The 25,770-nt window shown below is 39.4% G+C and overlaps 2 protein-coding genes across 3 annotated transcripts; both read right to left on the bottom strand.

Moving 5' to 3' along the window:
• Window positions 1–32: 32 nt before the first annotated feature.
• Window positions 33–14,123, bottom strand: LOC139926219 (SLAM family member 9-like). The gene is made up of 13 exons (XM_078291151.1): window positions 13,894–14,123; window positions 11,982–12,137; window positions 9,689–9,814; window positions 9,211–9,374; window positions 7,901–7,994; window positions 5,827–5,916; window positions 5,587–5,607; window positions 3,944–3,964; window positions 3,767–3,793; window positions 3,579–3,623; window positions 3,421–3,468; window positions 2,766–2,819; window positions 33–2,082 (listed from the first exon to the last, which is right to left on the bottom strand). Exons 1-13 carry the CDS (start codon window positions 13,958–13,960, stop codon window positions 2,030–2,032), a joined length of 966 nt encoding a protein of 321 aa, XP_078147277.1. The 5' UTR covers window positions 13,961–14,123; the 3' UTR covers window positions 33–2,029.
• Window positions 14,124–15,610: 1,487 nt separating this feature from the next.
• LOC144543022 (uncharacterized) lies at window positions 15,611–25,634 on the bottom strand. Of its 2 annotated transcripts, none has more exons than XM_078291073.1 (9): window positions 25,503–25,634; window positions 23,932–24,087; window positions 22,680–22,805; window positions 22,340–22,503; window positions 21,226–21,319; window positions 19,874–19,993; window positions 18,538–18,558; window positions 18,111–18,155; window positions 15,611–16,748 (listed from the first exon to the last, which is right to left on the bottom strand). In XM_078291073.1, the coding sequence occupies exons 1-8, from the start codon at window positions 25,567–25,569 to the stop codon at window positions 18,148–18,150; spliced, it is 756 nt and encodes a 251-aa protein (XP_078147199.1). In that variant the 5' UTR covers window positions 25,570–25,634; the 3' UTR covers window positions 15,611–16,748; window positions 18,111–18,147. The 2 variants fall into 2 exon arrangements, with proteins under 2 accessions (XP_078147199.1, XP_078147198.1); XM_078291072.1 differs by having other exon boundaries at window positions 15,611–16,751.
• Between the last annotated feature and the right edge of the window lie 136 nt (window positions 25,635–25,770).

The following is a 25,770-nucleotide window of genomic DNA, read 5'->3' on the forward strand; positions in this document are numbered from 1 at the left end:
CAGTGCAAATAATGAGTTAACCAGAAAATTCACATAAGTTATATTTTTAGCACTTTTCATTGTTAATGTCATTTCTAAGACTTTTGACACTTTTTTGGTTTATCATTTTATTTGTGATATATTTTATTTCATTTTAGTCAGATCATCTGTCAGTCCATCATAATAATGCCACCTTCCCATCAAAACCAACGTAACATGTCGTCTCATCTGTTTGATTGCCTTGAATTAAATTATACATATACATCCTGCACATAAAACCTACATGCACACACAGCATCTTAACAACAATACCAACAACATTATAATAGTCAAGCTTCAACTCTGTCCTTGAGAATCATGACCTAAAAGTAGAGGGAACATCATTAAAACACACACAATGAAAGCTAGAGACCAGTAAAATAAACAGAGGAGTGTTTTGTGGTGTAAGAAAATTGTTAGCATTTGATGCCAAAAAAAACAATAATTCTGCTTGACTATAGATTGACCTCTTGCTTGAACAGTACGGCTGAAATCCCACAACACTTCATTTTACAATAGTTCTGTATGTCCCATGTACAAATTTGCACTGAGAAAGAAAGAAGGAAAGAAACAAGCTGAAAGAGTAGTTTATGTATTCTTTGTCACTCGTACGCACATACACACTCACACACACACGCACAGTAACTGTTACAGAGGAGTCAGCCGTAATGTACAAGGCCTTAGTTGTTGTTTGAGCTTGTGTCCCAAACCACACAATGGTGACCTTTCTTCCCTCTGCTGGTCTCCTGAGCTGCACAGCCCAGTCTGTCTCCACACAGTAAAAGCTGGACTTTTCTGCTGCGCAGCTGAATGAGTCCAAACCAGAACCGTCTCAAATCGTGTTCACAAATCATTCTCAGCATTTGCCTTAAAGTGCTTGAAGTACCAGATGGTGTCAGGTATTCTGTCAGTCAGAAAAGCATACTCAGCTGGGTTTCAAATACTTTCCTGTGATTGTCTAAACTTTCTGGCCTTCATTGTATTGTCCTAATGTGGTAAACCCTACCCACCTGGTAATCCAAGCTGGATAAACCAATGCCTTATGTCTAAAACAGACTGTAACATTGGAGTCTTAAAAAGCCTTTTTAACACATCTGTTGATCTAGTAGGGGGCTTCACATTTCTTGTGTTACTTTCCAAAACAACATGTACAGTAACAAAAGCTGTGCAGACAGGAGTAGTGCTAACCCTGAAATCTGAGGATTTTTTTAGTACCTTAAGGCCATTTTTACTGAGAATGTCTGATTCTGTTTTGAAAAACAGATGGCAGGTACAAACGTTACTCTGTTCCATAGTAAAATCTGCTTCCATTCAATAAACAAAGGTTTCAAAAAGTATAATTTTAGAACTAGCATCAAATTTGAAGCATTGGAATGGGCATGGTATGGGTATCAAAAGATTTCCAACATACAGGTACATACACAGGGTTCACGTGGGGCTCAAACCCCTGAGCCTTTGCCCTGACAGTCGCAGCTTATCCTCCTAGAACGCATTCATTGGTGTGTATTCCTGTAGATTTTCGGTTTATCGATATGTTCACTAAAACATAAGCATGAAAAAGCAGTTCTGTTACTTTAAAACAGCCACCATGACCCTCACCACAAATAATATCAGGTAAAAAGATTACCAAACATTTCTTTTGCTCTCAAATTGTCTGTGCCTAGTGCTGATCCTGATGCCGTATCAACATGTATCTGTTAACACATCTTTAATATATGTTGTTTGAAAACTAACACAACATGTGTACTGTAAACAACTAGACAAACAGATGTATTGGAAAACAACACTTAGTCTTCAGAGTTTAGAAGCTGCTGGCCTGATCTTAAGTGAAATGCTTTTGTTGAATGTACATTCAGTCAAAGCCACCGCTCTCACACTTAGTGCTGTTAACATTGTTATAGAGGCTCCTACTGTTTTAAGTGCTGTCAAGTCCCTTTGAATTCCTAAAGTAAATAGCTCTGACTCTGGTTTGATCCTCTGGCCTGGGACAAAATCTCCTGGTTGCACACAGTTACTGTTCCTGGTCTGGTGTTGCTTTGCCATCTGCTGTCATCAGTCCCTCCTCTGCCAAATGGTACAAGAAAAGAAATGTCACACATATAGTATCTGTCAAGTGTGTTTTAGTTCACTGCTGTTAAAGTGGTCAACAGCACGAATGGATAGCCAATCAAAGGATTATAGTACCAGTATGATTTTGCTTTTAGCACACTAGAATCATTGGTTTGCACCGGTACAGGTATCCCAAATGCCTTCTGGCAGAAAATGACTCCAACATTAAATGAGGATTGAGTGTTCATATCACACCAGTTATCAAATGCAGTAAAAAAGCATTTAGCAGTTTTTATTTGAAAATGAGAGATACTAAAAAGCAATCCCTTAAGCATGCCTGATGTTTTTTAGCACTGTTATTCAGTTTTAGTGTATGAGGGTAGCTAATATCAAACCCACAGGCTGTCTGTTGAAGGTTTTCCATAGGGTGAAAATGTTCTACCTAAGTGAAATATTGTTTTAAATAGATGAGGACTAGAGAGTTATAGAGTGAGTAAATAATTATCTGGGCATATTATAGACAAATAGGTGGCCTATCCACTGAATCTATTTTCTTCAGTGTATTGATTGAATGGTGACATGTGCAGGGTGTTTCCCTTGACTCCCTTGTTTCCTGTGACTAGGAATAAGCTGGGTAAAGATAATGAATGAATGAATGAATGAATGAATGAATGTTGATAGAATATGTAGTATCTTGCCTTCTGGTTGTCTCTCCTCTGTAGCAGCACTAGTGGCTTTAGACTCAGCAGCCTCTGTTCATGGATTAATGATAATGGCAGTTAATGGTAATAAATCATAAAAAATGTTAGTAAAAAATATTAAAAAGTAATGATAATATATGAAATATTGAATGATGGCACATGATAATTAAATAACCTGGTGATCTGTAATCAGGTGAGATTATAATAGTAGGCTATCATTTCAATCTTAATGATATAAACAGTCTATTTAAAAGATGAATAAATGTACCTATGGCCAATAACATTGTTAGTGGGTATATATAATCAGTAACAAATGTATTGGTGCAGTGAGCTGAAGTTGATTTTGTTTCTGTCTTGTACATTATTAGACAGTAGACAGTGGGTAATGGGGGGGTGGGGGGGGGGTGGTGATATGATGATATGGTGATATGATATTATTAATTTGTAGAGGAGTCAGCAGTAAAATGGAGCAACTTTAGCTCACTGTCCCTATTCAATTCAATTCAATGCAAACTTTATACTATACTAGTACTTTTGTACACTAAAAAGCTGCTGTGATGATGTAAATGCGGTCAGAGCTGTAACGTGTGCTCTGCATGCAGTACTGTATATAGTAAGATGACAAATCACTGCTGAGAAAAGCAGTACATACCAACGCTATCCTTCTCTCCATTTGCTTTGTATATAGCCTTCTCATTTCCTGCAGGAAAACATGATACAAGCTGATTAAACCGATATCTCATATATTGGATGCTAACGCTAATGGATATTTGCGGCAGCTTTCGAAACATTAACGTCTTGGTGACTTGCCTGTAGCTGATGGGCTTTCAACATTATCTGCATCATCTACTCTGGCTGAGGAAGAGAAGAGAAGAGAAAAGAAGAGAAGAGGAAAACACAGAAACATAACAGCAGTGTGAAACGAGCAATTCTGACACCAAAAAGATAAGAAGATGACAAGATGGTGTAACATAAGAGGCACTCTGGCTGAAACTTACCCGACCCCCCCTGCCTCTTCCAGAAGTCTATAATGATGGACAACAGGACAGTGATATTACCAGACAATACAGCACAGATTTCAGACTGTGAAAGTCCATGGTGACCTGGACTTTACTAGGCACATTTTCTACCAGCAACACTTTTATTTTGAATGCATCAGTGATTTAGGTACCGACCTGCTTCCCACGGCATGGATGCTGCAGGAAAAAATATGACAGGAAGAAATATGTTAAAGAAGCCAGTATGCATCACTGTTTGCACAAATGAATAACTATGAATAGTAGGATGTCTGCCAAACTGAAGTTCAGCCGAAGTGAAAGTTTGAACCGTAGTTTGAGGTGAACAGGAAGGGAGGAGAAAAGTCAAGCAGGGGAGAAGTGGAGCTGTACAGGAAATTATGTGACTGTTTATGTGTGTTTTTAAGCCAAGCAACAGGCATTAAAGGAAAAATCCACCCTTGGATACTCTGACGCTGCATGAAATTCAGCTTGCCCGCTCCAGAATAGGGTCAGCCTAATCTTTGAGTGAAAGTCTAAAATAAGGACATTGATGATGTTGAGGGAAAGACGAAGCCTCAGTCTGGTTGGGTGCTGATCAGTAGAGAACTACATTTATTAGGCACACGCGTGTGTTTACAGTATACAGAGACAGAGCAGCTCAATTTAACCAGACTATACTAAAAGAAAGAAGAGAAAGCAGAGTCTCTTATACAAAGAGGTAGACAAAATAGTGGGGTGATCTAAAGCAGCTACATGCTAAGAAATATGATAGGATACTGGTGAGCTAAAGTTATCTCTGAGAAGAAAAAACGAACAAAGAGAATAATGTGTAACATCCAGTCCTGGCTAGTACCAGGAGTTGTTATCTTTAGTACAGACCTTGAGACGGTGCCTTCAACAGCATGTTTGAGTCCGTAATTTTCCATTCAGGTAGACATACAGCTTAACAGTCTGAATAATATTCTGTAACATCCCTCTAATGTTATGCATCATATAATGTTCTGAATTATATTAATTTAAGAAACTAATATGTTTAACCATACCTGCCCCTTTCCATGCCTACATCATATGACTGACCTGGATTGGTGCTTGTAAAATTGAGGACATGGATTACTAAATCGAGGACACTGATTTATTGATTTGAGGGAACTGATTACTAATTTGAAGGCATGGACTACTAATTCGAGAGTACAGGTTGTTAAACCGTGCGCACAGATTTCAAAACCAAGAGCGCGGGTTTCCACATCGATTTATTTTTTCTACCAAGTGGCCTGTGGTGGGCTCCGTATGAATTTGTTGCTTTCAATCCAAGGTGGCCGTATGGGCATATAAATATACCTAGCTAGCCGACTAGTTTGTGAACACCGGGGTATGTCACCCCCCTCCCCCCCTTAGTCATAACACAACGTCTTGTGGCTGCAGTGCATTCTGGTCTATTGTGGCTACTGTCAGTGGAAAAATTGGTATCTCTGACTGTTCTACGATGGATTTCTCCCTGTATGATTGTTGAACATAGGTGCAAAATTGTGAGCCTAGAAAGAAGGGATTGAGGGACTGACCAAAACCTGATGTTTACTGTTGATGTTTTATATAGCTAAACATTTTCTGCTGTCAAACTCTATTGTAGCTGCACTGGAAATATATCACAGTGACGTCACATTGTCTACATTTGGCCAGTTATCCCAGGGAATACGAAAAATACACCACCAAACAAAAAAATGGACCCAGAAATGCAAGGTTCATCGCCAATAGCTGTTTTTTCCTTTAAATGTTGGTTTTTCACACCTCTCTCCCTTTTCACTGCTTAGAAGATTCCTTACCTGTTTCGTAGAACCACACACCTGGAAGACATGAAGAGAATGCTTATAATCCAAGTCTAGACTACTAGTATCAGTCAGATATAAAGAAATATAAATAAACCACGCACAAAGGAATATGAATAATGTCTGTTAAAGGCAAATATCTGTTTGATTACATAATAACATCAAATACAAATAAATAAATTTTAATAAAAAATATTAATTCAGTACAAGTAAATACAGTATCTCTTGGCTTCCCACCTGCTTTGCATCTGTGTATGAAAATGGGCACTGATAGTAGTGCTAGCAGGGAGAAGAAGACTATGATCCCTTTCAGTGCAACGGGTATCCCTGTATACCAAAAAAAAAGAATATTCCAAAGAATTATGGTCACAGTTATTCTATACAATTAATTATGTTTTATGTTTAGGTATATTAAGTGTCAGAAGATATTTTTTGCCATTTGAAGTCTCAGTGACAAGTGCACTGCAAAAAATGACTTATATTCAGTTTTAAAAATCTAGTAGTTAGTAAAACATTCTGCGTATGAGATGAGATAATTCCACTTTTTCCAGTGCAGTTTCACTTGTTTAAGCAAATGTCAGTATCTCAAAAGAAGGCAAATTAAAGGGTAATTCGGGCTATTTTGAGCCTGGCCTGTATTTTCATAGTTTTTGCCATCATGATGATTGATTATGTTCAAAGTTTTGTCACTTACTTCACTGTAGAGCTTTACATTCCTCTAGTTCGCCAGTAGCGCTCCTCTCCAATACACACTCAAGGGCCAAATTAGGTCCAGTAGTTGAACCAAAAAGTGATTAAACCACGTCCTTCCAACACAGTAGCACCCACATTGCAATGGACTTGCCTACATCCGATTTTCCGATTATCCGTTGCCTGAAACTTGCGTATATTGCGATATTAGATATGTTATTTTAACTAGCAGTTGGCAAGTACACTGCTCAAGTACTCTGATGCCAGGTTAATATCTTATTGGATATTCTGTAAATACGAGCTGCCAACTGGGAAAGCCACTTCACATCAAGCTCAGTAGAATATGTGGGAATCTGGCTGTCTCCGATATTTCCTACCTGGCATCGCAAATTGTGGAAGTGTATCAACACAAGCAGTAAACACAGCAATGTATCCACCGATGTCAGCAGTCCAAGGTATTACAAATACAAATTATGAGTTATATTCACAACCACATTTACAAAAAGCGATAAATATCATAGTTTGTTTATGTTTGATGTTAAATTCATTAATACAAATGATTGTTGATGTGGGCGTTTCAACGAGAACACCTTCAAGCTGGAATGTGAAGCTCTACAGTGAAGTAAGTGATGAAAATAAGGCACAGGTTGAAAATAACCAGAGTTAATTTCATTTCAGAGTTGTCTTTTAAAGGGAAACCAAACATAGAGACTACTTTCAGGATAACATCTACTGGTTAAAAGAATTCTACTGCAAACTGCTGTTGGCTGATCTTGGTTACCTGTTTTGTCATGATTTGTCATGGATCAGCTAGTAGCAAGACTGCCAACTGCAACTAGGATCAGCATTTTTTGCATTTCTGCTATATTCTGTGTTTGGTTTCCCTCTATGGCAGATCACTCCACTAGAAAATGATCCTTTGTTAAAAAAAATGAAGCTTGAAACAAGTTGATTTGCATTGGAAACAAGTGAAATGATCTCACCCTATTGGCAAAGCAATATTCCACTGAGTTTTAACATGGGGGTTGTTCGGCTCTTGACTGCCATGAAAACTAGAATATAAACTATTCACCAAAATCTGATGCAGCTGGAAGAGTTTGTAGTGATTCTTATTTCCCATTCATTTGAATGAGGCCACGAAAATAGCCTGAAAACGTACATTTAACACGTTCGTGAACAGATTCAACTACAGATCCCGCTACTGTGATTTTCAGCTGACTTTTGATCGAACGTTTCAGAATGTCATTTTGCCGAATAGTATTTTTATTGATAGATGAGAACATAGCAGAGGGATACCATTTAGGAGAGATAGTTCCTGTTTGGGAGACCGGATCTCCTTTTATTTTTAAATACTAGTTTTAGCATAAACAAAGAATAGAAATACAAAATGACGACTGGCCAATTGCTGCTTTATTGTCTTAAAAGCAGGATATGTTGTTGAATCTATTTTCGTGGCGTCATTCAAACATTTCAAACTCGTCCCAGCTGCATCATATTATGGTTTTCATGGCGGTTAAGAGCCAAATAACCCTCATGTTAAAACAAAGTGGAATATTGCTTTAAGAAAAATACGATTTATGACTCAGTGCTACATTAAATGTGTGAAAGTGAGGTAACTCACTATGGTAGAAGGGGTTGCTGATGTCTTCGCTGTGCTCATAACTGACTGGGTTCTGCAGTGTACAGCTGATAAATCTCTCGAGAGAATCATCCTCCTTTAAAATGAGTGAAATAGTTAGAATAAGCTCAAAGCTCAACCAATAACTAAATTACAAGCTCAAAACCAATGACTCATACCCATTTATTTTTAGCCTCGCGACAACAGGGGTTCTATGACTTGCATTGTCGATCAGTCGGTCGCTCTGTTCACCACTTTATGGTCACGTGGGTGAAAGTTTGCCACAGGGAGTTAGATTGTTTGACTCTTAAGTCTTGTTTAAAATTCTCAATTGGTGCCTTTTGATTAAAAGGAGTCGGTGCATGCCAGATTCCCAACAGTCAATTAATAATAATGTGGTCAGAGGTCAGAGGTCAAATGGATACAGCACAGTTTTGCTTCCGTGCTGACGCCATGCTGCCGGAAATCCTTCCCTGCTCAACCAATCAGCGTTTGTTAGATGCACAGGACCGCAGATGAGCTCGACGTGCAGCTGAGAATCCGAGGGTGTGCACGTCGGCTCCTCTGCGAGTTACACTTACCCAAAAACCCCTTCTATGCGTCCCTCCGCAGAGACGTTTATGTGCACCTACACGTAAGTATATTTCGAGCTTCAGCCAAGCTGCTGCCCAAATTGGCTAATTGGAAGCATCCGAAAACCATACAGATCTCTCCCTAAACAACACTGTGCAATATGCTCTGTTGAGAGAAATTGCTTAGGCACAGTGCACCGATGCTGCTACCCAAGCAATACACATTCTCATTCTGTCAGTCATTCACAGGTTTCCCATCATAGCCCTGATGTAAAATTGTATAACTTTTCCATTACTTTCCATAACTGTGTCAGAATGCTTCAGTGACCTGCAATTGTTATTCCTTTAAGATTTGTTAATGTTGTTTGCTCATAAAAGGTCAAAAGGGCTAAATAGTCTGGTTGCCACTATATTTGGGCTTGCTGTGGAGAAAAACAGCTGAAAATCACCAGCTAATGCAATGAATGTGTTGGAAACAAGTTGGAAAATACATTCTGGTGTGTTCCTGTAAAGTGACCCATTTATTAAATTCCCTGATGTTCCCTGACTTCCCCAGAGAATCTATCAAAATCCCTGACTTTCCCTGTCTGGAATACACCTCTCAAAATTCTATGATATTCCAGAATCCAATGTCCAATGGGCATTCACTAACTCGCACATGGACAGAAAGAAATACAGCCAAAAAGACAGAGGGACAAACACACACACAAACACCGTCACCAGAATCACCGTACTGTATACCTTTGTAATATTGCGTTGCTTGGATAACATGAGCAGTACCATGTCACCTTGACTCCAGCTGTAGGTGACTGGTTCAGCGCCTCCGGTGTCTCCATCACAGGTCAGAAGACAGACGGTCAATTCAGTGTCACATGATGTAGAGACGGTGGGTTTAGGGACAGGAGCTGTTGTTGAGAGGAGGAAAAGGACATTACAATCATGATGACTCTCTCAGACGCACATTTTCCTTTTCTCGGTCCTTACCTCTGTTTTTCTTGATTTCTCCGTCTCAATGCAAACAGATTGAAAAAGAAACAGACAGACACACTTGCACTTTTTTCATGTAATGTGCAATTAACATTAAGAAACGTGTAACATGAAGGGGGGTTTTGGACACAACCGATGTTAAAACCAAGTGGTGAATTCAGGGGAAAACAACACACAACTCCACATCACCCACTTGATGAACCTGGCCAAACTGCCAACATAATACACTTACAGATGACTCTGAGTTGAGTCTGGCTGGTGACTTTGTTGTTGATCTCTGCTGTGTACAATCCACTGTCTTCTCTGGTCAATCCTGTGATCCTCAGCTCTCCAGTTGAATTGTTCAGCTCACCACGATCTTCAAATATGCACCAACATGGTTAGGGTTAGCTTCTCAACAGAGTTCTTAACCGTTATCTGACTCTTATTTAACTGTGTGTTAAAAACACACAGTTGTCCAGTACAGCCACAGCTTTCTACTGTTGGCCGCTAAGCAGCTGAACTGGAGCAGTTTGCATTTGAAGGAAGAAACAACCATAAAACACTTTAACACTGTTAAAAAAACAACTATTGGTATATTTCTTATTCCCGTGGTTAACCAGCCTAATATCGACAACATGATGTCATGTCGAGATATTTCCAGAGCAGCAACCAAGGCCGGCGGTAGCTATGGGCAGGGGTGGGCTCAGCCCACCCAAACGTGCGTCTTGCCCACCCAATCAAAAGTTAAGAAAACCTTTTTTTTTTTGTTCAGCCAATGGAAAAATAGCACAGAAAATACCAGTACCATTTCTAACTTCTGATTGGGTGGGCAGCCTACAGCCCGCCTCCAAAGTCACCCCCCCTTCTCGTCGTGTTCAGGCACACAGAGCTCTGAAGCGACCCGTCCGCTGCACAGAGTGTGGCCGTATTCACACCAAATCAGGCGTTGTGGCACTTCCCGCAGGGTTGTGCGGGGGTGTGGGCGTGTTTATTTGTGCTTTAGAACGTAACCGCTGTGAAACAATCAGAAAATAACGTTTTATTTCTCTGATTCACCGGCTTTCTCGCTACCGCTTTCCCTCTCTTCATTCACTCTCTAGCTCTAACTCAAACTTTTCAGTTTGAGTTTGAATAAGACTACCTTCTATTTTTGTAAATATTGGCTATGGTGAGAAGTCTCACTGGATTAGGTTTTAATTTTATTTGAGAACTAAGCTCATCCAATGAAAAGAAATGTTATGGAGTTGATTATGTTAAAATCTGGATAAAGGAATTTTTTATTTTAGGGTAAATCAATCTGCCCTCCACTGACTCAAATCATAGGGTAGCAGCAAACTTAGAAATGCTGCTTCACTACCTCCCGATTTCCCTGCTTCAAATTGTTCTTTATAAATTAGAATAGAATAAAATAGAATACTACTTTATTAATCCCCATGGGGAAATTAATCTTCTGCATTTAACCCATCCAAACACCCCATACACAAACACACAGCCATAAGCTGGAGAGGCCTGAGGGCACGATGGCAGGAGTTTGCATCTGATCTTGACTCTGACAGCCCTCCGGTTGCCAGCTGTCATTTTGCCAGATTCTTGTGCCATCTGGCCAGGGATTCGAACCGGCAACCTTCGGACTACCAGTCTGCTTCTCTAACCTCTGAGCTACCTACCACCCAAGTTGCCCACCTATTATTTCTACCAGCCCACCCTAATATAGCAGGCTAAAACCGGCCCTGGCAGCAACAATGGAGTTTAACATCAGAACATTTTTTAACTACCCAAAACAGCAACAAACATCAGGTTATGGTATCAGTCCCTCAGAGCAAAGGCTTCTTTCTAGAGCCACCATTTTGAAACAACGTTCAATAATCATATATGGAGAAATCCATCGTAGAAGAGGAGAGAGACCAATTTCTCCACTGACAGCCTCACTAGACCAGAATGCAATGCAGCCACAAGACATGCTGTGTTTTGCATAAGGGGTGCGACTCTCACTGTTTCTCAACTGGGAAAACATGCTCTCTTGCTGTTGCTGTGCTATTGCTCGTTCCACCTACACGTACTGAATGCAACAAGTTCATGCCCATTCTCTGGGGGTGGTTGAAAGGCATTCTGGGAAACACTGGGAAATCACTAACTGAAGTAGAAGTAGACAAGGCAGGTTGAGGGAAAGTGGGTATGCTTTTTTTTAAAGTAAAATGTAATTTTACAGAACTAAATCACAGAATAACTCCAAGAATGCATTTCACATCACAAACTGATGATATATGACAGTGTAAAAGTATCCAAGGGTAGATTTTTCCTTTAAGTGCCTTGTTGGGCAACTCAGCAGTAGTTGGTGAGGGAGTAGCGATTGCGTTTCATTCACCACTCCCACTCAGACTTTCCCAACTGGTCCAGGAATTTGAACCAAGAGTTTCTGTCATTCACAAATAAATCTAACCCTAACCACTGTGCCATTTAGCGGAAATCTGAGAGAAAACAATTCATCCCTCCCATCCCCCTGTTAAATCTGAGCTGAAATCACCCACTGTGTCTCAATATACCTTTGAATTGACGGTAGGAATCCACCTCCGCTCCATCCCACTCCATGGCCAAGTCAGATCCATGTTTCCACTCTATGCTGGTGATGGAGCCAGTCACAGAGGACAAGTCTGGACTGAGGACAACACTGTCACCTACTTTCTTGTAGAGTGGTTCTTCTGCAAAGACAAAAAGTAGGGATGCTGTGACATTTTATTTTACATCACAAGCTGGTCGCAAGCAGGATCAACCACCTTACATCTACTCGAGTCCCTCTATAAACAAGCACTAAAGATCATGGACAAGAAGCCTCACAGATATCACCACTGTCACATCATTCAAAAGTATAATTTGGACAGTCTTACACTGTATAATGACGCCTGCCTTGTTTTTAAAATCCTTCATGGTCTTGCCCCCCCACCAATGAGTCAGTTTGTGGCCAGAAAGGACAATGACAGACCCACAAGGTCCACATCCAGAGGGGACTGCGTTGTTCCGTTTAGAAGGAGTACTTTTGGACGTTCAGCCTTCTCTGTCCGAGCCACGCAGCACTGGAACACTCTGCCCACACATGTCAGGACCTGCACCACCCTTGGAGTTCAAAAAAACTCTGAAAAACGGGCTCAAAGAACACCAGAGCTGTACCCATAACTAAATCTCCAGCTCCTGTGTGTACCACCTCCATTTATTCAAGTGTGGACATTGCATTTACTGATTCTTTTTAATGCTGCTGTACTGTTAATGTTTCCTAACATAATGTACTGTTTTGTTTTGTTTTTTTCTTTTTTAACTTTATTGTAATTGTTATGTTGTTGACCTGCCCGGAGACTACAGATGTAAATTAGCCTCTTGGCTAACTCTGACACATTTACATTGAAGTGTGAACTAAAATGTTGATTGATGTGTACTGTCCCTGCCAAATAAATCTTAAATAAATTAATAAATAAACATTTGGGTGTGAAGTCCTTGTGCTTTGGCAGTGTGGATCTTTGGCAGTGTCAGGGGGATTGGAGCAGAAAACCTTATTTTGTTGAAATTAATGAAGAATTCTGCCAGTGGGGTGAGATAATTCTACTTGATTTCAATAGTGAGTTTCAATAGGGAGTTTTAGTGTTTTAGTGTCAGTACCTTGAAACCAGTGATACCTCCACTGGTATGGAGAAAATGACTCCACTACAAATATCCTGAAACATGTTGACTTGCATTGGAAAAATGAAATTACCTCATCCCATTGGCAGATATATATATATATTTTTTTTTTTTTAAGAAAAATAAGATTTTAAGACTAAATTACTTAATAATTATAATTATAATTATTAGTTTTTGCAGCATCTACTCTTTTCTGTTCTGCTCTTCTACTCTGCTATCTTTTATATTTTATTCCACTCTTTTCTGTCACCTGTCTGTTCTATTATATTCTACTCTTTTTCACACTATTATACTCTTTTCTGTTTGGTTCTATGCTATTCTGCTCTTGTCTATTCTATTCTACTCTTTGTCTAGTCTTATCTATTCTGCTCTACTGTTTTCTCTTCTATTCTACTCTGCTCTATTCCATCATATCCTACTATGTTCTAGTTTGTTCTGTTCTATTCTTTTGTTTTCCATTAAATTCTACTGTACCCATCATATTCCTTTCAATTCTGTTCTACTCTAATCTATTTTACTCTGATCTATTCTATGTCAAGCCACAGTAAACTAGACTCAGATGGTCATGGCCTACAGACTAGTGCAGCCTGTGTGTTATTGTCCTTTCTCATATTTGACTATTCCATGCAGGCTGGGTGCGGCCAGCAGCAGGGAAACAGGAAATTACACTGCGACACAACATGCACAGTTACACCCGTGCTACCTAAAAACAGTGTTCGATATATTTACGCTACACATATTGGACACGCCTGCTCTCCACAGGCTGTAAAATCAATAGAAACTTACGGGAATCTGCGCTCACTGCAGCCAGCAGGCAGACGCACAACAACCCGGTCAGAGTAGAAGCCGACATCCTCTTCTCTGTAATCTACTGTATGCTACACTGTCAGAACCGGAGGAAATCCACACTTGTGACGGACTGACTTCTTCTGAACCCAGAGAAACATGTCAAGGGTTTAAAAGTTTATAAAGTCAGGCTATAGCCTACAAAAGCCGTGAGAAACAGACTGCACATGATAAAGGCTGATTAAAAGTGAAAGTAAGAGTAAAAAAGGCAGGCCAACTCGCAGCGTCTCCGCCCCTCACTGGGATCTGCCTTCTCATCTATCTATCTGTCATCTTAAATTGCGTACTCTAATCTGAGTGATTCACATTTGTTGTCCTACTCTCGCACCACTCAATCCCAAAATAGGCTCTCTTAGGCCGCCTGGTGTCCTGGTGCTGTTACTGCGGTCATAAAACTTCCTGAAGACAAATAATATCTGGGCATGAGGTGGGTGGAGTTAGAGGTTCCTCATGTCTGGACCCTTCTAGAAGACTTATCCATGATACAAGGAAAAAATTATATATGTTATATGGTCAAAACTTGCCACAACCTCTCCTTTTCCCCCCCTGAAGTTACTTGAAGTTATTACAGAAAATGTGCTGCTTGCAACATTATTGCTGCTTATATTGTGTACAATCATTCAATATAGTTTATATGTTTATATTGGAAGAAGATAACATTCTTTTTTGGGTTGTGATTGGGTACTGCTAAGAAAGTTGTAGTGAGCCTATGAACCAGCTCTAGTGACTTATTTTCTGCTTGATTTTGACACAAAATGCAGGTTAGATAGAAAAGAATATGACAAAATGATTGTGGATAAACAGTCCAACTTCATCTGTGCATCATTAGTATGTTGATGAAATGAGGCCCTGTTTGAATGTCTCTAAGGTATCTTCTAATTCTCCTTTCCTTAACTTTTAAGAATTGGTGAGGATATTGTTGGTTTTCATTTTCTCAGTTGCTTTCACAACTCTAACCATGTCAGAATCAGATCAGTGATTAAAAGAAGCCATATGAGGTCGATAACTATTCAACATCAGTGAGCCAACACTGTACACATGTATTTACCTTGAATGTTTTTATGTTCATTTTGAAATTGATTTAATAAATTAGCGAGTCACAAACTATCATTTGAAACTGTTATTCAAGACAATGCACATGGATATGCTGTATCCATTTGTGATACAATTTGCTGATTTCCTATCCCCTCCTCCTTTGTCCTAAAATATTGAAGTTAACATTGAATTGGCTTAGTCCATTCCAGTATTGATTCATGTGTGATTGTTTTATAACATAGTTTCTAAGATTATTTTTACATATCCTTGACGATGTAGACTGGCTGTTGTTCACCTAGGGCTGGGCTAGTTGGGCAATTAATAGAAAATTGAAAGACTAAGTTAGATAAAATTGTCAAACATTAATTGGTCAATAATTGTCCATGTAGTGACATGTTGCACTGAGCAGCATATCTAGTGACAATGGCACAGGTCTTTATTTTGAAATGCCACACTAAGAGCCATAAAGTAGGCCTACAAGGAGGATAGATTCAAGGATAGGTTCCTACTTCTGCCAGGAGAGGGCACAGTAAGACCTTTACTTTTTTTTTGTTTAAACTTTTTATTGAGAAATATAGAGTAAAAAAAAAAGACATTTAAGACTTTTACCAATTTTCACAACAATTTACAATTTTCACAGCAATTATCCCAAGCATAGATGGGAAAAAAATATTTAAACATATGAATATGAATGCATTTTAGTACAAAATAAACTGAAGTACATGGTTTGATTCTGGCAACCAATTTAGCGAAAAATAGTTTTACAAACATGCATTGAAGCTAAAACTTTGAACTTACTGCATTGCTAATGAGTTAGTACATTAGCATTTTAGCCTAGTTGCCTCGAGGTAAGATTTTGGGTTTAGGAGATTACAACTCACTGAATTCAAGGAGATCTGAGCCTGGATGGAAACTTCAATTTTAGACTGTTAATGCAAGACTGTTAACTACTAAGATGAAGCCGCTGTGGAAGTTGTGCTTACAGGAATTATTAAAATGTAGGGATGTGTTAACATGTCTACCTACAAGCTATAGGAAAAGTCTTATATATACAGTATATAATTATATTCTCCACCTTTTTTTGTTTTCTCCACCGCCTTTTGTCTGAAATGAGTAGAGAAGTTCAGTAGAGTCTTCATGCTTCTAGATCCTGGTAGAGGTTGCAGGTGCCCATTGACAGTCACATCTTATCCTCCTAGAATGCATCCATTGACCATTGGTGTGTATTTGTGTACATTTTTGTTTGGCATGTTTGCTTGAAACATAAGCATGAAAAAGGAGTTCTGTTACTTTCAAACAGCCACCATGACCCTCACAAAAAATAATATCAGGTACAGGAGATATTGTTGATATTGTTGATTTCTTTTGCTCTCAAATTGTCTGTGCCTAGTGCTGATCCTGATGCTGTACCAATATGTATCTGTTAACACATCTTTAATACATGTTGTGTACTGTAAACAACTAGACAAACAGATGCATTGGAAAACAACACTTCATCTTCAGATAACTGTAGGATAACTGTACATTCAGTCCGAGCCGCTACTCCAGTTTGTTTAGTGCTGCTATATTGTTTTGAGATCCGAACACAGTAAAATCCTACTGTGTGAAATGGTTTTAAGTGCTGTAAAGTCCCTTTGAATTCCTAAAGTAAATAGGTGTGACTCTGGTTTGATCCTCTGGCCTGGGACAAAATCTCCTGGTTGCACACAGTTACTGTTCCTGGTCTGGTGTTGCTTTGCCATCTGCTGTCATCAGTCCCTCTGCTGTCAAATGATACAAGAAAAGAAATGTCACACATATAGTATCTATCAAACAGTGTGTGTTAGTTCACTGCTGTTAAAATGGTCAATAGCACAAATGGATAGCAAATCAAAGGATTATAGTGCCAGTATGATTTTGCTTTTAGCACACTAGAATCATTGGTTTGCACCGGTACAGGTATCCCCAATGTCTTCTGGCAGAAAATGACTCCAACATATATATATATATAAACATACATACATATATACAGTATATATATACACAGCATAAAAATAATTATATATATGAAACATGAATGATGGCACAATGAAATAATTGCAATTTAATCTGGTGAGATTATAACAGTAGGCTATCATTTCAACCTTAATGATACTCAACATCAAACATGAGTCTATTTAAAAGATGAGTAAATGTACCTATGGCCAATAACAATAACATTCAATAACATAAGTATTGGTGTAGTGATCATAAATTGATTTTGTTTTTTCATGTTTTGTTTTGCTATTCTGCATTATTAAAAAAAATCCAGTCTCTGTGACTGTCCCAGGCCCTGTAATCAGCTACTCCAAAATCTCAGGGTGCCTGAATCTATCCCTGAAAACTCAGCTAGTCCTGCCTGCCCTTCAAACTGTAGAGAGAAAACAAATATATCCACAGAAGAGATGACATGAAACAGATATAATCCAAACTGAATATTTGGATTGAAATAAACTTGTAAGGAAGCCAGTTATTTTCCCCACTGCAGAAGACCTCTTCATCAGGAAGGAGCCACATTCAGGTCAGTCAACCTGTGTTAGGTAGCCTACTGTAGCTATGGCTTTGACACTGCAACAGATAATCTATGTGTAACAAAAAAAATATTTTTTTGCCAGCGAATATTTCAGTAACAACTAGACTGAGCTAGCAGAGCTGTATTTTGCATAAAAGGTTTGGAATTTATCAGTTTGCTAGAGATGCCACTCGCTCTCCAGTGTAGTGAACCTCGCTCGACCAAGGTTTGTAGCAACGTGTGTTTGTAACAGAGCTGAACCTCATTTGGATGGAGGAGTTACTGGAGAGAGGAGTTACTGGAGGGAGGGAGGAGTTGCTGGAGGGAGGGAGGAGTTACGGGAGGGAGGGAGGAGTTACTGGAGGGAGGGAGGAGTTGCTGGAGGGAGGGAGGAGTTACGGGAGGGAGGGAGGAGTTACTGGAGGGAGGGAGGAGTTACGGGAGGGAGGGAGGGAGGGAGGGAGGGAGCAGAAAGGGAGAAGGGGGGTTGTTGTATACTTCCAAATTCTTGCTCATTTCTCCAAAGTCGCCTACTCCAGCTTTAATGGATATTTATGGCAGCATTCAAAACATCAAATTCTTGGTGACTTGCCTGTAGCTGATGGGCTTTTGCCTTTAGCTGCATTGCTTTATCTGTCTGAGGAAGGAAACAGAAGGGAAGGGAAGGGAAGAAAAAACAGAAACATAACAGCAGTGTGAAATGAGCGATTCTGACACCAAAAAGAGAAAGATGCCTAATGTCAAACACAAAGTGGCATGGTGTAACATAAGAGGAACTCTGGCTGAAACTTACATAATATCTTACATAATATGTAAAACTTACATAATATCTCATAATATATCGTCTATAATAGACAGGACATTGACATTACCAGACAATCCAGCACAGTGGAGGAACATGGTGACTTGGACTTGACTATTTTTCTACCAGCAACATTTATTATTATTATTATTATTATTATTATTATTGTTTTGAATGCATCAGTAGGAATAATGGTATGAGTGATTTAGGTACTGACCTGCTTTCCATATCAGGATTACTACAGGAAAAGAATTATAGGAAAGAATATGTTAAAGAAACCAATATGTATCACTGTTTGCACAAATGAATAACTGTGAATAGTAGGATGTCTGCTAACTTAAGTTCAGCCGAAGTGAAAGTTTGAATCGTAGTTTGAGGTGAACAGGAAGGGAGCAGAAAAGTCAAGCAGGGGAGAAGCGGAGCTGTACAGGAAATGATGTGACTGTTTCTGGGTGTTTTTAAGACAAGCAACAGGAATTAAAGGAAAACTCCACCCTTGGATACCGTTACACTGTTATTTATCATCAATCTGGGATGTTCAATGCTTTCCAGGAGTTATTTTGTTAAGTGTTGTAATTAACTTTTTCGGAGTACCTACTTTCCCTCAACCTGCCTCATCTACTTCTACTGCAGTTAGTGATTTGCTATGTTTCCCAAAATGACTTTCAACAATCTCCAGAGAATGGGCGTAAACTTGTTGCTTTCAATCAAAGGTGGCCATATGGGCATATAAATATAGCTAGCTAGCCAACTAGTTAGTGAACATTTGGGTGTGTCTGTGATAGCGGCCCTTAGTAGTTACTGGTTACTGTCTAGTAGACTATAGTTGACTGGCTTCTGTCAGTATTTCTATGATGGATTTCGTCCTGTATGATTGTTGAACGTCTTTGCAAAATTAAAGTCTAGAAAGAAGCCCTTTGCTCTTTGATTCTGAGGGACTGACACCAAAACCTGATGTTGATCGTTGATGTTTTAAATCACTGACATTTTTTCTGCTATCAATACCTTGCTGTGACGTCATGTTGTCTACATTTGGCCAGTTTTATACAGAATTTTACAGAATAAGAACAAGACTAAGAGTCTAACAGCACCGCAACATTTAATTTTGTGGAAGCGTCCCAGCCGGAAATCAAACACAGGTCTCCTGATTGAGAGTCTGCAATCTATCTAATCTAAGTGGTGAACAATAACAACAAACAAATACAAGGTACATCACCAATAACTGTTTTTTAACAGTATTAAAGTGTTTAGGGTGGATTTTCCTTTAAATGTTCAACTTTCACTCCTCTGTCTGAGAATTCTTTAATAAGGATTTGGTTTTAGACTTTTTACTGCTTGGAGGATTACTTATCTCTGTTGTAGAACCACACTCCTGGAAGATAATCCAACACTAGACTAATAGTATCAGTCAGATATACAAAAATACAAATAAACCAAACACAAATGAATATGAATAATGTCAATGAAAGGCAAATAACCATTTGATTAGATAATATTAATCAAATAAATACATATTAATTCAGTATAAATAAATACAGTATCTCATGGCTTACCACCTGCTCCACAGCAGAGTATCTGCAGCAAAATGATCAATCCTAATACTACTCCCAGGCCGATGGAGACTGAGGTGAGGGAGCTGATCTCTTCCTTCAGTTTCTGTTCACCTTCAGACTCTACAGGAAAATAACAACAACAACAAAAACAAGTTTGTTTACATGACACACTGTTCTACTGTAGTTAATAGCTAATACCCCAATTACGATCTTATTGGAGTTTATTTTTGTGCATATTCATATCAAGATAACGAATATTCCTGAATACAGAAATAAAAACAATATTTCAAAAAATATATCATATTCCAAATTAGAATTATGATTACTAAAATGTAAAAGTATTCTATGCAATTAATTATAGAATTAATTCTAATATTTTATGTTTATGTATACTCAGGGGATATTTTGGCATGAAGTCTCAGTAACAAGTGCACTGCAAACAAATGTCAAGGTGTTTAGTCTCATATTGAGTTTTAAAATCTTTTTTTTTTTTTTTAAATGCCACTTGTTTCCAATGCAGTTTCACTTGTTTCAGGATTTTCCTTTTTTTTGACAAGTGTCAATATCTTGAAACAAGGCAGAATAAGGCAGATCACTGAAAAAACCAACGTGATCTCACAAAAATACGTGAAATGAACACAAACTCTAAAACAGTGATTTACGTGTTGTGGACACGTATTATGGGAAAAAAAACGTGCCTCCACCACGACCTGAATTACGTTCCTCCAACACAAATTTAAATATGTTCCTCCACCACGAATTGAATTACGTCTCAAAGGTTGGTTAACGGTTAAATTTAGTCAACTAAAACAAGTTTGGTTAAGGTTATGGTAAAGTTTAGGCAAGTAAAACAACTTGGTTAAGGTTTGGGTTACGGTTATGGTTAGGCAACTAAAACAACTTGGTTAAGGTTAGGGAAAAGGTTTGGTCATAGTTAAATAAGAAACGCGGTTAAAAATTAAAAAGTGACTTACGGTTGCATGACCTGTGGAAACGCTGGGAATCGAAGCCCGGTCGCCAGCATCGAAGGGAACGTATACGCCCATCCACCACCCCGCCCTCAACACCCTTACTAGCCACCGTGCTACTTCAATGTCACACTACTTCCTGTTTATAGTCGTGTCTCCTTCACGTAACTGTATTGTGCTGGGAAAATGTAAAAATAACACTTTACGTTCCACTAACACGTAATTAACTGTTAACATGTCATGTTCATTTCATGTTTTTCTGTGAGATCAGTCTGGAAAAAACAGGTTGATTCATTTTTTCAATTAAGAAAAATAAGATTTTAAGATTCAATACTACATTAAATGTGTTGTTAAAGTGGATATTTTTGCAGTGTGGTAACTCACTATGGATGAGGGGGTTCCTGATGGGTTTGCTGCTCTCCACATTGACTGGGTTCTCCAGCATACAGCTGAACAAGGTATCGCTAAAATCCTTCTCCTATAAGATGAGTGAAATAGAATTAGCTCAAAGCTCAAAAACCAATCACTCAGCCACATTTACTTTTAATTTTTAAAAGTGCTCACTTGGTGCCTTTGCCCTTTGATTAAAAGGAGATCTGAGTGTAGCTGAGGCTCAGCTACAGAGCAGTTCCCTGGAGCTGGAAGGGATTCAGTGTCTTGCTCAAGGACACTTCAGCAGCTTAAACCCAGGTATTCTGGTTAAAGGAAATGTCTCTCCAACCACTAAGCCAACCTGCTGCCCAAACTGGCAAATTGGAAGCATCCAAAACCATACAGACCTCTCCCTAAACAACATTGTGTAATATGCTCTGTTGAGAGGAATTGCTTAGACACAGTGCATTGATGCTGCTACACAAAACACATGCACACTCTCATTCTGTCATTCACAGGTTTCACACCGTAGCCCTGACATATATATATATATATATATATATATATATATATATGTATCCATCACTCCCCTCTTCCAGTCACTTCACTGTCTTCCCATCTCTGCTCACATCTAATGTAAGACACTGGTACTCGCCTACAGGGCAGTACATCGAACCGCCCCCTATCTACAATCTCTGGTCAGGTTCCAAACTCCGGATCATTCGCTCGGCTCCTCCACCCTTACAGGTCGCCTCACCCCTCCAGAAGTCGCTCATCCCGGTCGTGACTCTTCTCTTCCCTGGCACCCCTTCTGTCAGAACGGCTGAATCATTACCCATCTTTCACCGGAGACTGAAGACACATCTCTTCAGGCTACACCTGGACCCCTCTTGAGTTAACCTATCTATCATGTAACAATCTTTTTACCCCTTCTACTCTTAATAAAATATATATATTAAAAAAAAATACTCTCTGATTCTACAAATGCTACTTATTCCTATTGAAGGCTTAGCTGATGAAGACTGTGATATACGGTCGGTTTGACTACTAACTTGTACATGGACAGAAAGAAACACAGCGGTACAAGAGCACACACACTCCGTCACCAGCATTACCATACTTATACCTTTGTAATTTTGTGTTGCTTGGGTAACTCGATCTTTATCGTGTCTCCTTTCTTCCAGCTGTAGCTGACTGGTTCAGCCTCTCTGGTGTCTCCATCACAGCTCAGAAGACAGAAGGTCAACTCAGCATCACACCATGTAAAGACGATGGGTTTAGGGACAGGAGCTGTTGTTGAGAGAGGAGAAAAAGGCTGTTACAATCATGATGACTCTCTCTCAGATGCACATTTTTGTTTTCACACCCGATGTTAAAACCAAGTGGTGAATTCAGGGGAAAACAACACACAACTCCACATCACCCACTTGATGAACCTGGCCAAACTGCCAACATAATACACTTACAGATGACTCTGAGTTGAGTCTGGCTGGTGACTTTGTAGTTGATCTCTGCTGTGTACAATCCACTGTCTTCTCTGGTCAATCCTGTGATCGTCAGCTCTCCAGTTGGAATGTCCAGGTCACCGCGATCTTCAAATATGCACCAACATGGTTAGGGTTAGCTTCTCAACATGAACTTATTACTATTATAACTAAGACTCGGGAACAAAGGCCACGTCTCAAGCACACATTCAATTTCCTGCTCCACCCTATTTAAACGCGCCTAACCATTACCTTTTCTCTCTCTCGTATGTCTCAGTTCTCTCATCCCTCCCCCCAAACCCATTTTTTCTGTCTTTCATGCTCTTCCCTCTCAGTACAGGAACCACAGGGGCAAATGATGGAGCCAGAAGACTCCCCATCAGCGAGACAGTGCCCCCACCCTGAGCCTCAATTCCCTGGTTCCTCGAGCTAACCATCGACCCCAACTCATCCGACCCCTCGATTCATCCCTTCATCTCGACCCCTGATTCATCCCTCCACCCTCGACCCTTGTTTCATCCCTCCATTCCTGACCCCTCTTTCTCTCAATGAACCGCCTAAATACATCTCATAGTGGTGTAGTCTTTGTTAGTGAAAGAGTTCTTAATTGTTATCTGACCCTTATTTAACCAGGAAACCTGACTAAAAACACACAGTTGTCCAGTACAGCCACAGCTTTCTACTGTTGGCCACTAAGCAGCTGAACTGGAGCAGTTTGAATTTGAAGGAAGAAACAGCCATAAAACACTTAAATACTGTTAAAAAAAAACAACTACTGGTGATGCAACTTGCATTCTGGGAGCATTTTGTGGTTTGGTGGTGTATTATTCAAACCTATATGACATAACGGCACGTTGAGATATTTCAGCGCAGCTAAAATGGAGTTTAATATCAGAATTTGTTTCAACTACCTAAAACAGGTTTTGATGTCAGTCCCTCAGAATCCAAGAGCAAGGGCTTCTTTCTAGACTCACCATTTTGCAACCAGTTCTGAGAGTGGACTTTGTTAAAGGACAGCAGTAGGTGCTGAGGGAGTAGCGATTGCGTTTCATTCACCACTCCCACTCAGACTTTCCCAACTGGTCCAGGAATTTGAACTGAGAGTTTCTTTCATTCACAAATAAATCTAACCCTAACCGCTGTGCCATTTAGCAGAAATCTGAGAGAAAACAATTCATCCCTCCCATCCCACTGTTAAATCTGAGCTGAAATCACCCACTGTGTCTCGGTATACCTTTGAATTGACGGTAGGAAACCACCTCCTTTCCATCCCACTCCATGGCCAAGTCAGATCCATGTTTCCACAGTATGCTGGTGATGGGGCCAGTCACAGAGGACAAGTCTGGACTGAGGACAACACTGTCACCTACTTTCTTGTAGAGTGGTTCTTCTGCAAAGACAAAAAGTAGGGATGCTGTGACATTTTAAATTTGGGTGTTAAGTCCTTGTGCTTTGGCAGTGTGGATCTTTGGCAGTGTCAGGGGGATTGGAGCAGAAACACTTCAACTAGGTAAACATCCAACCTGGTTTTACACTTAAAGGCATGCCTTGACATTTTGACTGTATTCTGATATTTTTCTTCATCAGGCTGTTGTAACATAAAGGGAGAAAAAGTTTCAGAAATTGTCCTTTAGTGATCCTAAAAATGGCTTGTTAGCATGGTCATCGTTCTTCCTTGATACTGAAACACTGAAAGAGTCTCATTCAGGGTGAAAACCTTTTTTTTTTTTTTTAAACTAGTGACGTTAAAACAAGTTGACTTGCATTGGAAAAGTGAAATCATCTCAACACATAGGAGATATTTCAAGGTATTTTAAGAAAAACAATTTAATACTCATTACTATATTAAATTACTTCTTAAAAGTTTTTGCGGTGTCTACTCTTTTCTGTTCTGTTCCATTCTATTATGTTCTACTGTTTTCTATTCTATTCTATTCTATTCTTTGTCAAGCCACAGTCAATCTAGATTCAGATCATGGCCTACAGACTAGTGCAGCCTGTGAGTTATTGTCCTTTCCAGTATTTGACTATTAAATGAAGTCCTGCTGTAGGAAAATGGAAAATAATTACACTGCAACACAACATATTGCATTCACCTGGGGGGAAAAAACCAGCCCGGTTTTTTTAATTAATGACTTCTTTTCTCATAATTCTGAGATAATAAACTTACTAAATGATGATGATGTGTGCTTGTAGAGGCGCATTTCACGTGCACACTGGTGGACTATGAGTGTCTGAGGGGCATTTTAAGAACGTGTATGATTTTAGTTCAACTGTGTGATAAGTGCCTGACTGTGTCTTGAGTCACCATGTAGCTATACAGCTTGAATACATTTCAGAAGCATAACCTTGTATCTGTGAAGCAGGCCATATTGGCTCAACTGATCCTGGAGAAATAACACAATGTCGAGGCCTGTCAAGCTGAACAACCCTGAAGTCCTAAGGTGGCAGCACAAAGCCGACGAACTAATGACAATGCCATCTATATTACTCAAAGACTCTAGTATCTGCAAATGTCTCAAACCAAGACGGAAAAAAATACTGGATTAAATTAAGCAGCTGTGTCGAGTTGACCTTCCGAAATGCAGCTCTACACTTCATCATTTCAACCCGGATGTATCGAGATCGTTATGTCAGAAAAATGTCATTAATTCATAAAAGAAATATTTGAAAACCGCAGATTTTCCAGGTGAATGCAATACACTTCCGTACAGTTACACCTGAGTGTAACCCTTCACATATTTAGCTACCCTACACATATACAATAAACCTGCTCTCCACAGACTGCAATCAATAGAAACTTACGGGAATCTGCGCTCACTGCGGCCAGCAGGCAGACGCACAACTCGATCAAAGTTACAGAAGGCGACATCCTCTTCTCTGTAATCTGTAGTATATTACGTTACAGAAATGGAGTAAACATGTAAAGTATTTAAAAGATTAAAAGATTTAAAAAATAAAATAAAAACAAAACGTAGAGAGAAGCAGACTGGACACGGAAGAGGTTAATCCAAAAAGTGAAAGTGAAAGTCAAAAATGCAGCCCGTCTCCACCCCCATAGTAGGTGAAAAAT

Source organism: Centroberyx gerrardi, chromosome 21 (assembly GCF_048128805.1).
Source record: "Centroberyx gerrardi isolate f3 chromosome 21, fCenGer3.hap1.cur.20231027, whole genome shotgun sequence".
NCBI lineage: Eukaryota > Metazoa > Chordata > Actinopteri > Beryciformes > Berycidae > Centroberyx > Centroberyx gerrardi.